The following is a 17,291-nucleotide window of genomic DNA, read 5'->3' as shown; positions in this document are numbered from 1 at the left end:
GATACAATCTTAATGGTTCTAGTAGGAATGGGGAGGGCTCTAACTTTCACAGAAGAGCCAAGACAAGTTTTATTTGGACACCAGCAAACTTCTCCCCATTCCAACCAGCTAGACAGAAAAAGAAAACACACACGGCAAGTTGGAAAACAGTTTTATTAATCATTCACCAAAATTCATAGAAGAATCTTAAACATTTACAGGGACAAACTGTTCCACTGCTTCTGCTGTCACCGTGTCCTTCATGGTAGAGTATCACAAGTCAAGTTTCTGGTTGTTTCATTTACTTAAAACCAGATGTAAAGAAACAACCTAAGTCATAAACTTCAGGCTTCAATGTGAAACCGTCAAGCCGTCTTGAACAGGTTTTCTTTCTGAAAGCAGCATCCCTGTCCAGAAGATGCTTAGGGTGCACCAACCTTTCTTCTTACAACTAGCCAGTAACAGTTAAATGCCTCAGAGGTCCCGATATTTAGTCAAGGCAAGTATGAAACAGGGTACATGCCTTCTTCTAGGTGTAATGAATTATCAGTTTTGAGAAAGACATTAAAATCATGGAATCCTTGGAGGACTAAGATACCAAAGCACCAGTGCGGAGAATCTCGTGCAACAGGAAGCCTGGACTTCTTCCTTCAGTACTGGGCCCTGCTAGACTTTGGTCTAGAAGAAGATGATTTTTTTGTGCTTTGAGTTGGGAATTTGCCCCTTCGACTTTAACCTCCGAACAGCCTCCCTCATGTGTTTGGGTTGTAGCGGTGGCATTTCTCCCCACTTCTCACACACATCCAGTGCTAAACAGAGGACAAGGAGAAGAGTTTTGTTATCACACAAGCGCTTACTCATCACAGTCCTTTCAAGTCCTGTAATTCTCATTAATTCCTCTTAAAGGTGCTAAAGAAATAAACCAAGATAATTTCCCTTCTTCAGAGAATGCTATAAAATATATCATTTAGCTTTAGCATGATATCCCACAGCAGGCTTTATCGCAGGCAACAGTTTAAAACACAGCTTCTCCTTGAAAGAATAAAGACTTCACCAGCTAGAAATTAGCAGTGAGTAGCAGCCAGGTTCATTACTTGACAGACAGGGAGCAGTTCCCAGGGGATCATAACATCAGGGACAACTACTCACCAGACCACACTGGTCAGCCTCAGTGATGACTTTGTTTGTATCTCTACTTTTGGGAGCAGAAATGAACAAAGTCCATTGGAGAAAAATACAGTCTACTTTTGTCACCCTGGGCTGAGGATAAGAATCAGGAAGGGAGATTTGCTAGGTGTTTCCAGACCTGGTATTGAAACTTTCAAGGAATAATGTCTTCAATAAATGCTCTCCTGAATATAAGGCTCTCGCCTTGGCCAACTTCTAGTATAAATGGAAACTACTCCAGGGACCTCATAAGTCCCTCAGTATGTATATTCTCAGAAATAAGACCACCACAGGTTCAATCCAATATTAAGACCAATACCACTCACCTTCTTCTACCACCTCCCCGACGAAAACTTTGGAAATACCAGACATAGCAATAACAACATTCTGAGACACAGAGGTGCCTGTGATGGACTGGATCAGCTTGAAAGAAGGACAAAAGACTGATTAAGGGAGTCAAGGACTGGCTTTGGAATATAACACCCATAACAGCTCCGCACTAAAAGAGTTCACTAAAGACTTGATGTTGAAATTGACACCAGTAAAACAAGGTTTCAGGTGTATTTGTCGAGAATATAAAACTACAACTGGTCAGATTATTGAGGGGCATGTATTTTTATTTTCCTGCCTAAATGTTCCGCCAACTTGCCTAACACTTCACTTCAAAATGTCAGTGGATACAGCTCTTGAGCCCTGTTCGGTTCTCATGGCTCATGGAAATGAGTGTGATAGTCCATCCTTACCCTTTTAATGGCTGCCTTAGGGAAAGCTGACCGGCGATACATTTCATAACGGTTCAGCTGCTCCTCAGAAAAAGAAGAAACCAGGATTCTAGACAAAGATTTAGGTAATTAAGTTCACATATAACAACGAATACTTAAGATATACATATTATTATGTCAATAAAACCAAGTCTCAGACATTTAAAAAATTAATTTTTTCAAGGGACCAATAGTGTTAGGCTTAGTATTTATGAGGAATGAAGAGAAAGTATTTCTATTACTTGACAACAGGTGAAACGTAAGTTCCTTTCCTTACTTCACTAAGAACAAAAACAACAATGTTGGGTTACTGAATCACAGTATATAGATTATGTTTTCAGCAATAGGCTCTCTCTCCCCATAATGCTACCTCACTACATTTCACATGATAAACATTTTTCAAAAAACAGATAAAGAAGTATTAAAAAAGCATGGTGTTAGGATGGGAAGACACAAATTCATACATGCTGGTAGAGTATAGATGGAACAACCTTTTTGCGGAATCTGAAAATACAAATGAAAATCCTTTGAAATTGTTCCTATTGTTTAAACTACCAATTACACTTCCAGGAGTTTATTTTAGGAAGTATACAGACAAGTATGCAAAGATATACTCAAAGATGTTGATCATAATGTCAAAAGAAAAACAAAACAGTAATTAGCCTCCAACTAATAAAAATAAATGAAAAAAAAAAAAAGCCACTAAAACCTGACAAGAAAACAAAACGAAACGAAACAACGGCAGAGATGGATTATATTATGGTTCATCCACCTAACAATACAACGCGGCTGTTACAAACAACAATTTATGGGCATGTTTACTGACCTGAAAATATGTATATATATCAAACATTAAACTTGTATCTGAAAAGGTATATACACAAATATATGCCCTGGGTAAACTCTGGGTGGTGGGATTCTAAGTAATTATTTTTTCTATTTTTCTATATTTTCTGAATTATTTGCAGTGAACTCACATGACTGAAGCGACTTAGCAGCAGCATACTATTTTTACAATCAGAAAACATAATGAAGCTATTTACGTTTTGAAGAAAATTGCTACCTAGATGTATAATTGTTGACATGGAAAACATTCACCATGTATAATATGGAAAACAGGTTATAGTATTTAACAGTATTAACAGTATTTAAACAGTATTTAACATCTTTGAAATTAATTTTATTTACAGATAAATATATGTAAAGAAAATATTTTGGTGAATATATGTAAAAATGTTAACTGTTTATTCTGGTGGTAAAGTGATATTTTCATTTTCATATCCTAAAATATGATGCTGTGAAACTGCTGCACTCAACATGCCAGAAAATTTGGAAAAAACTCAGCAGTGGCCACAGGACTGAAAAAGGTCAGTTTTCATTCCAATCCCTAAGAAAGGCAATGCCAAAGAATGCTCAGACTACCACACAATTGCAATCATCTCACATGCTAGTAAAGTGATGCTCAAAATTCTCCCAAGCCAGGCTTCAACGGTACGTGAGCTGTGAAATTCCAGATGTTCAAGCTGGTTTTAGAAAAGACAGAGGAACCAGAGATCAAATTGCCAACATCTGTTGGATTATCGAAAAAGCAAGAGAGTTCCAGAAAAATATCTATTTCTGCTTTATTGACTATGCCAAAGCCTTTCACTATGTGGATCACAATAAACTGTAGAAAATTCTTAAAGAGATGGGAATACCAGACCACCTGACCTGCCTCTTGAGAAATCTCTATGCAGGTCAGGAAGCAACAGTTAGAACTGGACATGGAACAACAGACTGGTTCCAAATAGGGAAAGAGGTACGGTCAAGGCTGTTTATTATCACCCTGCTTATTTAACTTATATGCAGAGTACATCATGAGAAATGCTCGGCTGAAAGAAGCACAAGCTGAAATCAAGATTGCCGGGAGAAACATCAATAACCTCAGATATGCAGATATCACCACCCTTATGGCAGAAAGTGAAGAAGAACTAAAGAGCCTCTTGATGAAAGTGAAAGAGGAGAGTGAAAAAGTTGGCTTAAAACTCAACATTCAGAAAACTAAGATCATAGCATCTGGTCCCATCACTTGATGGCAAACAGATGGGGAAACAATGGAAACAGTAACAAGACTTAATTTTCTTGGGCTCCAAAATCACTGTAGATGGTGACTGCAGCCATGAAATTAAAAGACACTCACTCCTTGGAAGAAAAGTTATGACCAACCTAGACAACATATTAAAAAGCAGAGATACTATTTTTCCAACACAGGTCTGTCTAGTCAAGGCTATGGTTTTTCCAGTAGTCATGTATGGATGTAAGAGTTGGACTATAAGAAAAGCTGAGCACCGAAGAATTGATGCTTTTGAACTGTGGTGTTGGAGAAGACTCTTGAGAGTCCCTTGGACTGCAAGGAGATCCAACCAGTCCATCCTAAAGGAAATTAGGCCTGAATATTCACTGGAAGGACTGATGCTGAAGCTGAAACTCCAATACTTTAGTCACCTGATGCAAAGAACTGTCTCATGGATTAAGTTTGAATAAACTCCAGGAGTTTGTAATGGACAGGGAGGCCTGGCATGCTGCAGTCCATGGGGTTGCAAAGAGTAGGACATGACTGAGTGACTGAATTGAACTCAAAGTGATATTTTTCTTTTTACTTATTTATATTTTCAATACAATAACATAATATTGATATATTAATTACCTTAGTTTCTTTTGAGTTTAAAAAAGTAAAAAATTTTAAGGCCAAGAAAAATGTATTAACTACATGGTCAGTTTAGAGCCTTGAAAAGGGAGAGATCAGAAAACTGACTTACTGCATCTTTTGAATCTCATCTTCATCCACTTTCTGCTTCTTCTCTTTCTTCTCTTTGGTATCTATTTTGAGTTTTTTGGCTGCAGGAGTAAGTAATGAGTCTTCCCTTTCAACTGCTGTTAAATCCGCGATATCCTGACTCTTGAGCTAAGAAGACAAAAGAAACCCTTTAATATATACGGCCTACTTTACAGACTTGGGTAAAGAAAGAAATCGTTCTCATTACAACAAAACAAATTCTCTTATTTCTGTAGTTTTTTGGTTCCAGGCATTGGCTGTACCATCAAAGATAAGATATCCTATCTCTACTAAAGGAGTTTACAGCCCAGCTGGGGAAAGAAAAGCTGCTAAATAATCCAGTTTTCCAGGTTACCTATGATCCTACTTTCAGTATCTGTTTACATGGGCACAGTAATGCCAAGGATCATGAAAACCACACTCTTCTTGAGCCCACTCTTCTGATCTCATTCTTTATTTATTTGGCTGCCTTGGGTCTTAGCTGTGGCTTGGGGAATCTTTCACGTGGTGCGGACACCCTAGTTGTGGCGCAAGGGCTCCAGGGCACGCAGGCTTGGTTGCTCCCACACATGTGGGATCTTATTTCCCCAACCAGGGATGGAACCCACATCCCCTGATTTTCAATCACTGGACCACCAGGGAAGTCACTGACCTCAATCTTTAGAGGGGAATATAAGAAAACTCCTCTTTATACAGCCAGCTCTTCTTCGTCTAAACCTATAGATTTCTTTACCAATGATGATTCCATGTGGAAAGAATATTTTAAAAAGGGCACCTTTTCATCAAAGCAGTGTTTCTTTGAATTTGGAACTTTTAAGTGAGCTTCTCCCACATGTAGTGCTCTTTTCTTCTTTTCCATTCTACTGTATCATGCAAATATTTATTTCCCATTACTAGACTGAGAACATTTTTTTAGCCTTGCTGTGTAGCTTGTGGGATCTTAGTTTCCTGACCTGGGATTGAAACTGGGCCCCTTGCAGTGAGTGTAGAGTCCTAACCATTGGAATTCCCTAGACTGAACATTTTTTGAAGTTTGTCTCTTATTATTTATCCCTCTTTGCATAAACATTTAACATTGTTTTACTCACATGTGTTTAATAAAGACAGCAAAAAAACCCTCAAAATCCAAACTTCATCCCCTCCAACTTAACATAGAATCTAAGCATATGACAAACCTCATTAATGAGATTTGACTTCTGTTTTCCTTAAAGAGGAACTCACATTTAAATTCATATGGGAATATGAGAAGTAGGTGAGAGTGAAGGCAGTAAATCTTTTAACAACTTTTTCAACTTCTTCTCTGGTTACTGATACATACAAATTTTCTAACCTTTTTGTGCTTCAATTTTGATAATTTAGATTATCCTTAAAAATGAGCCATTTATCTTGAATTTTCAAAATTACTTAGTCTAAACTTGAACATTAAATTTTCTTAAAGCTTAAAGATCTCCAAATCAGTGCCTATAAACACTGCAAATAAGGTCTTAATTTTATTGTTTCTTACAGTTTTTAAAGCACTAACTCATTAATACCTATTTTTATCCCTATTAACTCCTTGCTTTTACATTCTTCTGGTTTTTTTTTTTTTGTTGTTAGATCAATCAATGTTTTATTTATTTATTTTTTTTAAATTTTTTTTCCATTTATTTTTATTAGTTGGAGGCTAATTACTTTACATCATTACAGTAGTTTTTGTCATACATTGAAATGAATTAGCCATGGATTTACATGTACATTCTTCTGGTTTATCTTGTTTTTTTTCTGGTTTCTTGAGGTGGGTGCTTCTTTTCAGTATCTCTGTTTGTAAAAATATGTAAGACAATGAATTTTTCTTTAAATAAAATTTTGATCAAATCCAATAGGATTTGATGTTAATTTCTTTAATCCAAAGCTATTTAAAAATTAGTTAAAAATGTCCAGGTGTTAGTCTTTTGGAGGGAGTGGGAGAAATTCTGTGTTGTTAAATTCAGGTTCTATTGCACTGTACTAACAGAATATGATGTTATGATTTTTACTTTTAAGAATTTATGCTTTTCTTTGTGGTCTGGTATATGATCCATTTAGAAAAGTGTTTCAGAAGCATCAAAAATTTTTTATCTTCTACGTGCACATTTCTTTATACAGTGAGCTCTTTACCGAGCTAAGCTAATTATTACTCAAATCCTTTCTGTCCTTGAGATCTGTTTTTAAAGTTCCTTCTTAAAGTAATTTTGTCACATTTTTCTTAAAGTTCTTAATTTTATATATTTTGATGCAACTTTATGATCTGAAAGGCAGTTTCCATTTAGCCAATGTCTTCTCCCATAAGCTCACACTGAAATTCAAACAGGAATTACAGTTCCAAGACCTCAAGACTCTATTTTTAGAAATGGAACCTACCTAAGGCTCTAAGATTCTGATCTTCTGACTGACACTCAGAGAAGCAACACTGCTGAACACTTGGGATAGCAGTTTGGTGCTACAGAAACCCTTGGACATTAGTACCCAGGTCACTGGTAGTAGTTAAATGTCCCAAGAGGAGGAGAACATGACTAAATTACTACCGCAAAGTCTCCCTTTAACGACTCAGCCTACAATGAGAAAGTTATGCTTAAGCAATAACTCAGAAATCATATTGAGGTGAAAGGGGTACTAGGAATCCTGGGTTCTAGCTCTTGCCCTCCGTTTCAATGTCGATTGGCATCGACCCCAATTTCCTCACTAGGAAAACCAAGGGGCTATTTGAAATTCCTTTAGCAGTGGCTTTTTAAAGTCTTCATTGAATTTGTTACATTATTGCTTCTGTTTAATGTTTTGGTTTTTTTGGCTGCGAGGCATATGGGATCTTCGCTCCCCCACCAGGGATGAAACCCGTACAGCCTGCATTGGAAGGTGAAGTCTTGACCACTGGACCGCTAGAGAAGTCCCCTCTTTGAAGCAGCTTTAACGCCTAAGGGCAGTGATTAAAAATACTGACCTAAAGGTTGAGTTTCTAGAACTCAGACGGCTCTAAGGTTTCCCCTTCTTTCTTACCCCAACTCTGCGACTGCAGATCTAAAGGGTTATGGTGAGCTTGACTGTCTTAGCTTGGGAGGGACCAAACAGGAGGCCTGTCGGGCGGGCAGTGACACAAGCTACTCCGGCCTCATCGACACATCTCTCCCTACCTCGCCTTCTTCAGCGGCGGCCTCTTTCAATTCCCCGTCGCCGTCACCGTCCGTTTCCTCCGGGATTCCGTCCGTATCCGTAACCCTGGAGCCCCCAGGAGCCGCCGTCGGCTCGTCTGATTCCCCGGTCTCTCCGCCTTTCTCCGTGGGAGATTCGCAGGCATTATCCATCGCGGCTAGAACCCAGGAGAAGAGATCGCGCCTCAGTCAAGACTCCCGAGCTCAGGACGCCGCTCAGCCCCGCGGCTCCGCAGCTTACTTCCGGTCGTCGCGCTGCGATGACATCACCAAGACCGCTGCTCCGAGGGGTCATTTAGAGACTCGCCCAGAGGGTTGCAGGGCTTCGTTTTACTTCTTATTTGTTGGTGCAGATAGGGAAAGTTGAGGGTACAGAAATCAGTTTGTGGATTTTCCACCCTGAGAAGCCAGCATTTGTAAAGGAGGGCTTTGTTGTTTACTGAAAGGCTCCTTTTTCCTTTCCGTCCTTCTCAAAGCACAACCTGTTAACGCCTTCCTAATCTGCTTTCCTCAGAGGAAAGTTTGCGGACAGGAGAAAACTCCATCCGTTGTTCGCCCTTGTGGGAAGCAGCTCCCGGGCAAACGCCGACAGGAACTCAACCTTGTACGCGTTCAGTTGGACAGAGGCTTGTGTTAACATGGAATTGTCAGCATTTCTCTTTTGTTCCTCAGGCACCTAAAAAAATAGTACGGCTTGGACTGAATTTATCCAATTTGATTACTAACTCCACAACTACTTCGAGCCAGAACAGTCCTAGTACCAGAAACAAAACGGGCAGTTTCTACCATTGCATGTTTCCCAATTCACCAGTACTCAAGCTCAGAGTCGGTTTTACAAATCTGACCTTTAATGTCAATTTGGTTAATATCCGTCAAATTTAAGAGGAAACAGGGGCTTCCCTGGCTTTTCACTTGTTAGAACTCTGCGTTTCCACTGCCAGGGACGATGGTTCGATGGGGGAGCTAAGGTCCTCCATGGTGGGGCGAGGGGAAGGGCGGTAAAAAAAAATACTAAGAGGAAACAAATCCTAAAGGAAGGGAAGTCTTTCCTTTGAATGTTTCGCTTTAACGAATCATTTCAAGGATTGGGAGCATGAAGGGGGGTTATTTCCCTTTTAAAATTCTCCTCTTTCCTCATGAGGTGCGGAGGAGGGCACTTTATTCCCATCTTTTACCACTAGGTTCCCACAGCCATGACATATTTATGGTGCAGAAGGAATGGACTTGCAAATATAGGTGCGCGTTACCACACTTCTCTCTTTGTTTCTACTCTGCCTGGATGAATTACCGTATTTTCTGCCCTGCGAGTTCCCAAAACATCAGGAGAAGGAGCGCACTTCGGGGGGCGCGGACAGGTGGACCGCGCTCGTCACCTTCCACTTGTACAGCGGGTGACCCCACGACACAGCCCTCTCTGCCGGGAAGGCTTATCAGGGTGCGGCCGGGTCTACTCGGCGCACACCGCAGCCACCTGCGCCGGCCCGCGCGGCCCCGCCCAGCTAGGTGGGCACGGGGGCGGGGCGCGGGGGCGCGGTGACGCGTGACGCCGGATCCCGGAAGTGACGCGCCCCTGAGGGACAAGGCGGGGGGAGGGGGGTGGTGTCCCCGGCCGGCTCGGGGGGTGCGTTGCCCGGAGACGGAAAGTTTGGGAGCCAGAACGGGCTCGGCGGCGGCCCAGGGAACGGGGTCCAGGGGGCGGCGGCCCTGGGGATGGGGAAGGAGCAGGAGCTGCTGGAGGCGGCCCGCACCGGACACCTCCCGGCCGTGGAGAAGCTGCTGTCCGGGAAGCGGCTCTCCTCAGGCTTCGGGGGCGGCGGCGGCGGCGGCGGCTCTGGAGGCGGTAGCGGCGGCGGCGGCGGTCTTGGCTCCTCGAGCCATGCCCTGTCCAGTCTGCTCAGGTGGGTAACGCTCCGGGTCCGGGTAGCTGCTTGGAGACCCCCCTTCCCCCGCCCGTCTCCTGGGTCCCCGGAGAGATCGGGAATCCGGAGACCCTGGCGGGCTGGGTTTGCTAGGTTTCCCGGGGCGAGGGCAGGCGGCCCGAGGGGCGAGGGGTGCCGGTGCGGGTCCGCGCGGCGTCGGACTCTCCTCGTCTCCTGTCCTGACCCGGCTGCGAAGAATGGTGGGAGTGCCCAGGTGGCAGCCTCCGCCGCATGGCATAGCCCGGGCTTCACCGTCGGGTGCCAGCTGTTGTATCTCACAAGCCACTTTAGGAGGAAAAATAAGTATATTTTGAATCTCCCTCATCTCCTGCAGAAACTCCCACGCCTTGCAGAATCTCGCGGTTCCCCTGGAGGAAATGCTCTCGATGCCATTCTTTGGGGAACTTGGAACCTTCCACCAGGCTCTGCAGGACGTGGCTTTTGTTGTTTATATTAAAATCGTCTCTAAGTTTATCACGTTCAAAGTGTTCTTCTTTGAGCTCCTCTTGTGCTTGAAGCTTAAATTCCAGTTCCTTGTAGTGAACCTCACTGGATTTGTCTGTTAAGTGGCAGATGCAGGATTCATCAGGAGGTTTATTCATCAAAAAATAAAGCGTTAGAAAGACTTGTCTAAACTTTTCCAAGGTCTGTTGTTAAAATAAACACTTGAATCTAGAGCTGTAAGGATTGAGAGGAAAAGGTAGTTTTTTGTGTGGCTTGGAGGGGGAATTGGAGGTGCTTTGTTAGTGTGAGTAAAATGTGATGTTTCAGCAGCACTTTCATAGCCGGTTTTCTTTTCCTTCCTTGTTCTTTTGAGGTTTTTAAGAAGTGGAAGTTCACTTAGAAATGGCTTCGTTTGCTTTTGTTCCCCATTAGTTTATGTAACTTCAGTTTGAGCTTGGACCAAAGAAGCCTAAGGCTCTATTAAATTGTTAGGTATTAAGCACTGAGTACAAAGCCAGGCCTATACAGGAAGATATTAAAAAGCCGTGTAAGAGAAGAATGCTCCCAGGGAGTTCTTTTGGGGAGGCAAAATCAGTACCATTTGCGGCAATTTCTACAGCTCCCTAGGACAGTGCTGTCACAAAATTAGTACTCAGTATTTGTTGAATAAATACAAGTATTAATTAGGGAATGACACATTTCTACATAAACTGATGGTGGTGCTCACTGTTAGTAGTTCAAAAAATGAGACATTACTTTGGGATGGGATGAGATGGAGAAGAGGATGGGGACTTGAGCTGATGTGAAGGATGTGAGGATTTGGGTAGGTGAAGCACTGTGAGAGCATTCCAGGTGGGCTCACCTTTGTCAGGGGCACAGAGGTGGCAAAGGAGACTTGTTTGGTGCTAGTGGGTCACTAGAAGAACTTTCTGCCCAGAGCTTTAAGTGTTTGGGTATGATAAAAGGAAATAATGGATAGCTGTACTTCCATCTTTCAGAGTGATTTAGTCTTTCTTTATTTTTCTGATTCTTGTATCAGTGCCTGACAGGTGTTCAATAAATGTACTTTGAATGCATAATTCGGGTTTGGAATTTTACCTGGATTACTTAGATATTTCTGCACTTCTGATGTCTGTGAGATGAGAGAAAGACTGGTAGGTTTGGAGGTGCCTGTCTCTTACGCATTGAAGGCTACAGCATTTGTCTGTGTACCAGAGGTACCTTATTCCCCAGTATATCCTGCTGAAGTGAGAAACTCTCACATATCTCCTGCCTTCAAGGACAGGTTAGGTTACTCTTAGTTCTCTCACTCAGGGACTGTTGACATTTTGCTGAGAATTCAGCACCCTATAGTTAATCAAGACTAGAAAATTTTGGTTGATTTTTTTCTTTTTTTTACTTTGGGCTTCATGCTGACATGTCCAGTTTCTGTCGTAAAGGGTGGATGGCCTGTGTAAGAGAGCTTGCTCCTTCTGACCTGCTCCTGTATCTGTTATCCGGGTGGCAGATGGCCTCAGAGCTGCCCTGGCATCTTGTCCCTGTGACTCCTATGGGCAGAGAGGGCCTGCAGGCCCTAGTTACACTAGGTGTGTCATTAATTAGACATGACTCTGCTTCAGCCTAGTGAAGGATTTCTGAGAAAATGAAACCATGCATTTAGATAATCCCTAGGTCAGCATGTCCTCCCTTTTTAGGTTTTGAAATAGTAGAGGGTAGATCTATGCCTACACGCCCCACCTCAAGGACCCTGAGTTATTTAATGAGAGCCCGTGGAGTCATAACTTCAGATCTGGCCCTTGCATTAGCTGCCATATCCTATCCCACCAGTACTGTCAATTGCAACCTACATTTGTCCAGCTGTTTTGAGTGACCAAGGAAAGCTGTTGGGAGTAGGAGCTTACAGCTGCAGTGGATAGATCACATGTATGTTTGTCTCATCTGTTTATGATGCAGTTCCATGCCCACCCCCATTCCACAAAGGCTCCATGTTTATTCTTAAGCTGCAGAACGCCTCTTCTCTCACGCCATCCCTATGGGCTTAGGTCTTAACTTCTCAAAGCCCTCCCTGATGACCCTGATGCGCACGGATCTCTCAGGCTTCCACTTTGGAGCCCCTTATCTGCAGTGACTGGTGGTGCGCCCACTCATACTGTGTCTGTCTGGATTTCACAGTTTATTGCTCAGGCTTCCCTGGTGTCTCAGCAGTGAAGAATCTGCCTGCCCAGCAGGAGATGCAGGTTCAGCCCACTCCAGTATTCCTGTCTGGGATTGGGTTCTCCCCAGATGTCAGAAGATACGACAGAGTTACTGCTTTTAAGAAAGGATTCTTGATATTTATTTAAGGAATTCAGACTGGAAAAAAAAAAAAAAAGAGTTGCTACCCCAGCCATTCTATTGAAACAGCCCTTTATTCACCTCTGAGAATGGATCTGTAGCTTGGAAATTGTAGTGACATGACAGTTTTTTTTCGTGTTGACCTTTTTACTTTTGCCCTCCTCTGTGCCAGGTTTCTTTCTTTCTTTTTTTTTTTTTTTCAGATTTCTTTTGAATATGCCTATTTTGAGCTAGATGATTTTAACATCCTGAGGAGGAGAGCAATGCTGACCATGTAAGGATGTCGAAAGGGCGGGCTTAGAAGCAGGAACTCATGGATTTGTGTGATCTAAGTTCCTGCTCTTCTAAGAGAATGCAAAAACAAGAGAAAAACCACAACTGTTTACTGCAATAGCAGTTTTCTGGATATTCTACTAAACCTCTTAATTAATTAAAAAATGGTTTTTACACAGTGGGGACTTTCCAGGTGGCTCAGTCAGTAAAGAATCCACCTGTCAATGGGGGAGACACAGGAAACATAGGTTCCATCCCTGGGTCAGGAAAATCCCCTGGAGAAGGGAATGGTAACCCGCTCCAGTATTATTGCCTGGGAAATATTATGGACAGAGAAGCCTGGCGGGCTACAGTCCACGGGGTTGCAAAGAGTCAGACATGACTTAGCAACTGAGCGTGTGCTTTTACACAGGGAGGTCAACCCAGTGCTCTGTGACGACCTTGGGGGGCAGGATGGGAGTAGGTAGGAGCGAGGTTCGAGAGGGAGGGGACATAGGTGTACGTATGTCTGATTTACATTGTCATGCGGCAGAAACCAATACAACATTGTGAAGCAGTTATCCTCCAATTTAACATAAATGGGAAAAAAATGGTTTTTAAGGAACTTCTTAAAATATTTAAGTATAGTTTTATTGACATGGCAGCCCTTTTTCCTTTCCTTTGAAATTACTGTACATTTTTGCTTTCTCTAAAACAGAATGTGGTTCCCCTGTTAAAAAACAAAACAGAAAAGGTGGCATGCCTGGGAATGACTGGAGTGTGGTTACGAACATCTCAAGCATGCCTAATTCTTAAACTGAGTAAGACATCTCCTGGTAGTAAAAAAAGGATTTAACAGAAGTCAGAGATCTCCCTTTTCCTTACTTCTCTTGTTGAAATTCAGTTTTGAGTGTCTTAGTTACAAAAATTAGAGACCAGAAGCAGTCAAACAGTCTTGTGAAGAATTTGGTTTGTATCCAGTCAGCTTCAGCATATTCACTTGTCCTGGGAGGTTATGGTCCCAGTGAAAGTTGTGTCTTTGGCCAGAAAAATCCCTTCAGAAGATTCTTCCCTGGACCCCACCCTCCTTGGTTTGTCTACTCAAACAGCTGTGACTTTTGGTTTTCAAAAGGAAGTTAAGGCTATTTCTATCCTAGTCTTCAGGAGGGAAAGTAAATTACTAGGTTTTATAGCCCAGAGACACCAAAGAAACCCCAAAAGTAGATGGTGGAGAGTTTGTTCTTGGAAATGTCAGGCTCTCCTGTGGGCAGGAACTGGGTCTGTCTTGGAGAGCCCTCAGAAAATGTTCCCCACACTGATTTCCAAAGGATTACTGGGAGATTTTTTGTGGTATAGAAAATTATATTGTTGTAGTCATAGAACATCTTCACATAACTTTGGTGAGGTTAGAGTTAGTAGTAGTAATACTAGAAATTATATGGTATGGCTTCATATTTATCTTTTCTCAGTAATTTGTAGATCAAGTTTGTTTAGTTTACAAATCAAAAAAATTTTAAAAACAGTTGTCTGTGCTTTATTTGTGATGTTATTACCACTATTAAAAACAGTGAAGCTGTTCCAAGAAGTAGAGCTGCCTTCTGACTTACTTAACTGGTGAGAGTTTCAGCATGGTTATGGGGTCAGGCTGAGACCCAGCTCTGCCTTGTGAGGTAGGCAAATTACATAATCTCTCTGAGCATCTGTGTCTCCATGTTTATTGGGTTGGCCAAAAGATTCCTTGGATTTTTCTGTAAGATGTTACTGAAACACTTAAACGAACCTTTTGGCCAACCTAATACAATGGGCCCAGGATAGTACCTACTTTCTGAAGCAGCCTCTCATGAGCTAAGATATTAAGATACATAATGCCTGGAACTTGCCAAGGGCTTGGTAAACCTGGGCTGCTATAGTCATTTGATGGGAGCCCAATGCTTGCCACCTTTGAGAGATTGGGAGTGATAATCCTGTTTTTTTTTTTAATGTTTCCATTTAAAGATTTATAGTAATTGATAGCAGAGGCTCCCAGCATTTTCAAATATGAGGTAATGGTGGCAAAGTTACAAACTGATATAGGCTCACAATCACTTGTCTGAAATCTTGGGGCTTAGAATCCAGAATTTGGGGTTGTGGGAGGGTGATACTGACCCCTTGCTGGATTCTGGGGAAGCACTCTGAAACATTATATTTTTGCAGTGAAACCTGTTAATATTCACACTAAATGGGATAACCGTGAAGCTGCTCCGTGTCAGTTTTGTATCTAAGCAAATTTGCCACTAACTTTTGAAAGTGTGTTATCAGAACTTTTTGGTTTTCTGAATTGTAGATGAGGAATTGTGGACCTCTACCTTTATTACAGAAAAATTGCTAGCCAAAAAGGCACAAAGAAGAAAATCCTCTATAGTTCTACTACCTAGAGAAATTAGCTCTTGTAATTCTGATGAACATACTTTGGTCTTTTTTCTATGCAAACTTTTTTTTCCCCCCAAATATTGTTCTGTACGTACTTTGTCTCAGATTTCTCCTTAATATATTGTGAACATTTTACCATCATTTTCTAGTCCCCTTAACCTCATTTGAAATGGGTAAGTGGTATTCCATAGTGTGTATGAACTGTAATTTATTTAATCCCGTCCCTGCCATTAGGTACGAGTTTGCTGTTAGTTCTCTGCTGTTGGAATAACACTGTGAAGTACATCCTTGCAGATAAGTTTTTGTGCATGCTCGTGCTTACGACATTTTATATTCTCAGTAGGATAGTAGATGTAATTTGAGTTTTTAACCACTGCAAAAATCACATGTGCAGTTGAATTTGAGGACTCATAATAATTCTTAGGCTCCTTACATCTCCTGGGTCCTTCTGATTGGAACGTAATGTACTGATCTATGGCTTCTAAATGCTAGTTATGTTTAGAAAGTTACCTTTGTGCAGGCATAGAATTTTTAATAGTCAGGTTGGGGCCTCTTGGGTCCTTTCTCAGAGGCAAAATGTTTAGAAGAGGGCCATTAATATGCTCCAAGCAGAACGAGACAAAATCCATTTTGTTTCTGCCATTTGTTGTTCTAGCTTTTATTGTGGGACATTTCAGACATACCGAAGTCCAGAGACTGACTTATTTATTTTGACTTGAAGCTTATGGGATCTTAGTTCCCCAACCAGGGGTTGAACCTAGGCCCTTGGCAGTGAGTACAGAGTGCTAACTAGTGGACTGCCAGGGAATTCCTGAAAATATTTTATTTTATATTGTTGGTTTGTTCAAATCTGCATTCAGATAAGATCTATGCATTGCATTTGGTTGGAATGTCTCATTACTGTCTTTAATCCTTTGGGTTTCATCTCTGTCATTTTTTTCATTCCAGTTTACTTGTTGAAGAAAAACATTGTTTTTGTCAATTTTTGACAGAAAATTAATTTGTCTGTTTATCAGAGCCTGGGTTTTGCCGATTGCATCTCTGAGGTATTGTTCAGCGTGTTCATCTGTTCCCTGTGTTTCCTGTGAGCTGCAAGCCAGATCCTGGTTTAGTCTGATTCAGGTTCAGATTTTCTGGCAGGATTTCTTCCTAGTGGGTTTTGTGTTATGTCCCTCTGTTGATGCTTCTTTTTTTGCGATGTTGGCAGCCATTGACAATCATGGTCTATAGCCCTGATTTAGAATTTGCAAAATGGTGGTGTTTTCATTTTTATGTTACCATCTTCATTTATTGACCAGAATACTTTCTGGAGAGAAACTTTATAGAGAAACCTCATGTTATTAACTGCTTCGTTACCCTGAGGTACAGTTTGTGCAGGAAAAATGGATTAAATGCTTGATTCTTTCCCCTTATTTATCCGTTTTCAGATCAGGTTGCATTCCGAGTAGTCTTCAGAGGTGTCCAATGAGTTTCTTGTGAATAATCATTATGACTGCACAGACTTAAGCATATTTGTGCTTCAGTAATAACCTTTCTAAAATGTGCTCTGAGACATTTAGATTTTGACAATTTTACCAAGTAAAGCCCTTGAACTGGTTTGTAATGAAGTGGTGTGTTTGCTGTGTGTCTGTGTATTTTAGTTGAGTGCTATTTCTATCCAGAGGCCCCCAGTTGTGCTGGTTCTTCTGGTCACCTGCAAATCAAGCATTATAATCTTCGAGTCTGGATTAGTTAGCTGACTTTTAACTTTCTTTTTTAAATTTCTACCAGCCATACTTGGCCCTATAAGTTAGAAAGCCTTGAAAAGATACTCTGGGGACTTGAGTAACCAAATTTCTTTAGGTTGTAATTACGCCCACTAAGAGTGGTGTTTTCCCACCAGCTTTATGGTGTGACTCTAGATAAGAATCTAACTGTGTCAAGGTGAGTTGTTACTTATTCAGTCTCATGTTACTCTGAATATATTTCATGGTGTCACACTTTTTTTAGTATAAGCGTTTTGTCATTGATGTCTTAGTTATTGCATTTTGAGCTCCCATTCACAGGT

At 41.5% G+C, this 17,291-nt stretch overlaps 2 protein-coding genes across 7 annotated transcripts in view; one reads left to right on the top strand and one right to left on the bottom strand.

The window, feature by feature from the left end:
* Nucleotides 1–134: 134 nt before the first annotated feature.
* TAF11 (TATA-box binding protein associated factor 11) lies at nucleotides 135–8,355 on the bottom strand. Of its 2 annotated transcripts, XM_020888692.2 has the most exons (5): nucleotides 7,869–8,151; nucleotides 4,706–4,851; nucleotides 1,890–1,977; nucleotides 1,473–1,569; nucleotides 135–788 (listed from the first exon to the last, which is right to left on the bottom strand). In XM_020888692.2, exons 1-5 carry the CDS (start codon nucleotides 8,037–8,039, stop codon nucleotides 658–660), a joined length of 633 nt encoding a protein of 210 aa, XP_020744351.1. In that variant the 5' UTR covers nucleotides 8,040–8,151; the 3' UTR covers nucleotides 135–657. The 2 variants fall into 2 exon arrangements, with proteins under 2 accessions (XP_020744351.1, XP_070312673.1); XM_070456572.1 differs by lacking the exon at nucleotides 1,473–1,569 and having other exon boundaries at nucleotides 649–788; nucleotides 7,869–8,355.
* A 1,124-nt stretch (nucleotides 8,356–9,479) lies between these two features.
* The window catches only part of ANKS1A (ankyrin repeat and sterile alpha motif domain containing 1A), a 164,594-nt gene continuing 156,782 nt past the window's right edge, over nucleotides 9,480–17,291 (top strand). For 3 of the 5 annotated variants that reach the window (XM_020888684.2, XM_020888686.2, XM_070456553.1), the window contains exon 1: nucleotides 9,481–9,784. In XM_020888684.2, coding sequence (XP_020744343.2) covers nucleotides 9,597–9,784 — 188 coding nt within the window. In that variant the 5' untranslated portion in view covers nucleotides 9,481–9,596. Of the gene's footprint in view, nucleotides 9,785–17,291 lie in introns of all 5 variants that reach the window. The other 2 variants (XM_020888683.2, XM_020888688.2) reach the window with 2 other exon arrangements.

This window comes from Odocoileus virginianus, chromosome 27, assembly GCF_023699985.2.
Source record: "Odocoileus virginianus isolate 20LAN1187 ecotype Illinois chromosome 27, Ovbor_1.2, whole genome shotgun sequence".
Classification (NCBI taxonomy): domain Eukaryota; kingdom Metazoa; phylum Chordata; class Mammalia; order Artiodactyla; family Cervidae; genus Odocoileus; species Odocoileus virginianus.
This window is presented reverse-complemented; position numbering and strand designations above follow the sequence as displayed.

Bases quoted from the DNA above. Each gene is read 5' to 3' on its own strand.
- TAF11 (XM_020888692.2), bottom strand. From the start codon at position 8,039: ATGGATAATGCCTGCGAATCTCCCACGGAGAAAGGCGGAGAGACCGGG. The intron at 4,852-7,868 runs GTAGGGAGAGAT...TTGTCTTCTTAG, and splicing joins CCGCCGCTGAAGAAGGCGAG to CTCAAGAGTCAGGATATCGC. The intron at 1,570-1,889 runs GTAAGGATGGAC...CCTTCTTTCAAG, and splicing joins CTAAGGCAGCCATTAAAAGG to CTGATCCAGTCCATCACAGG.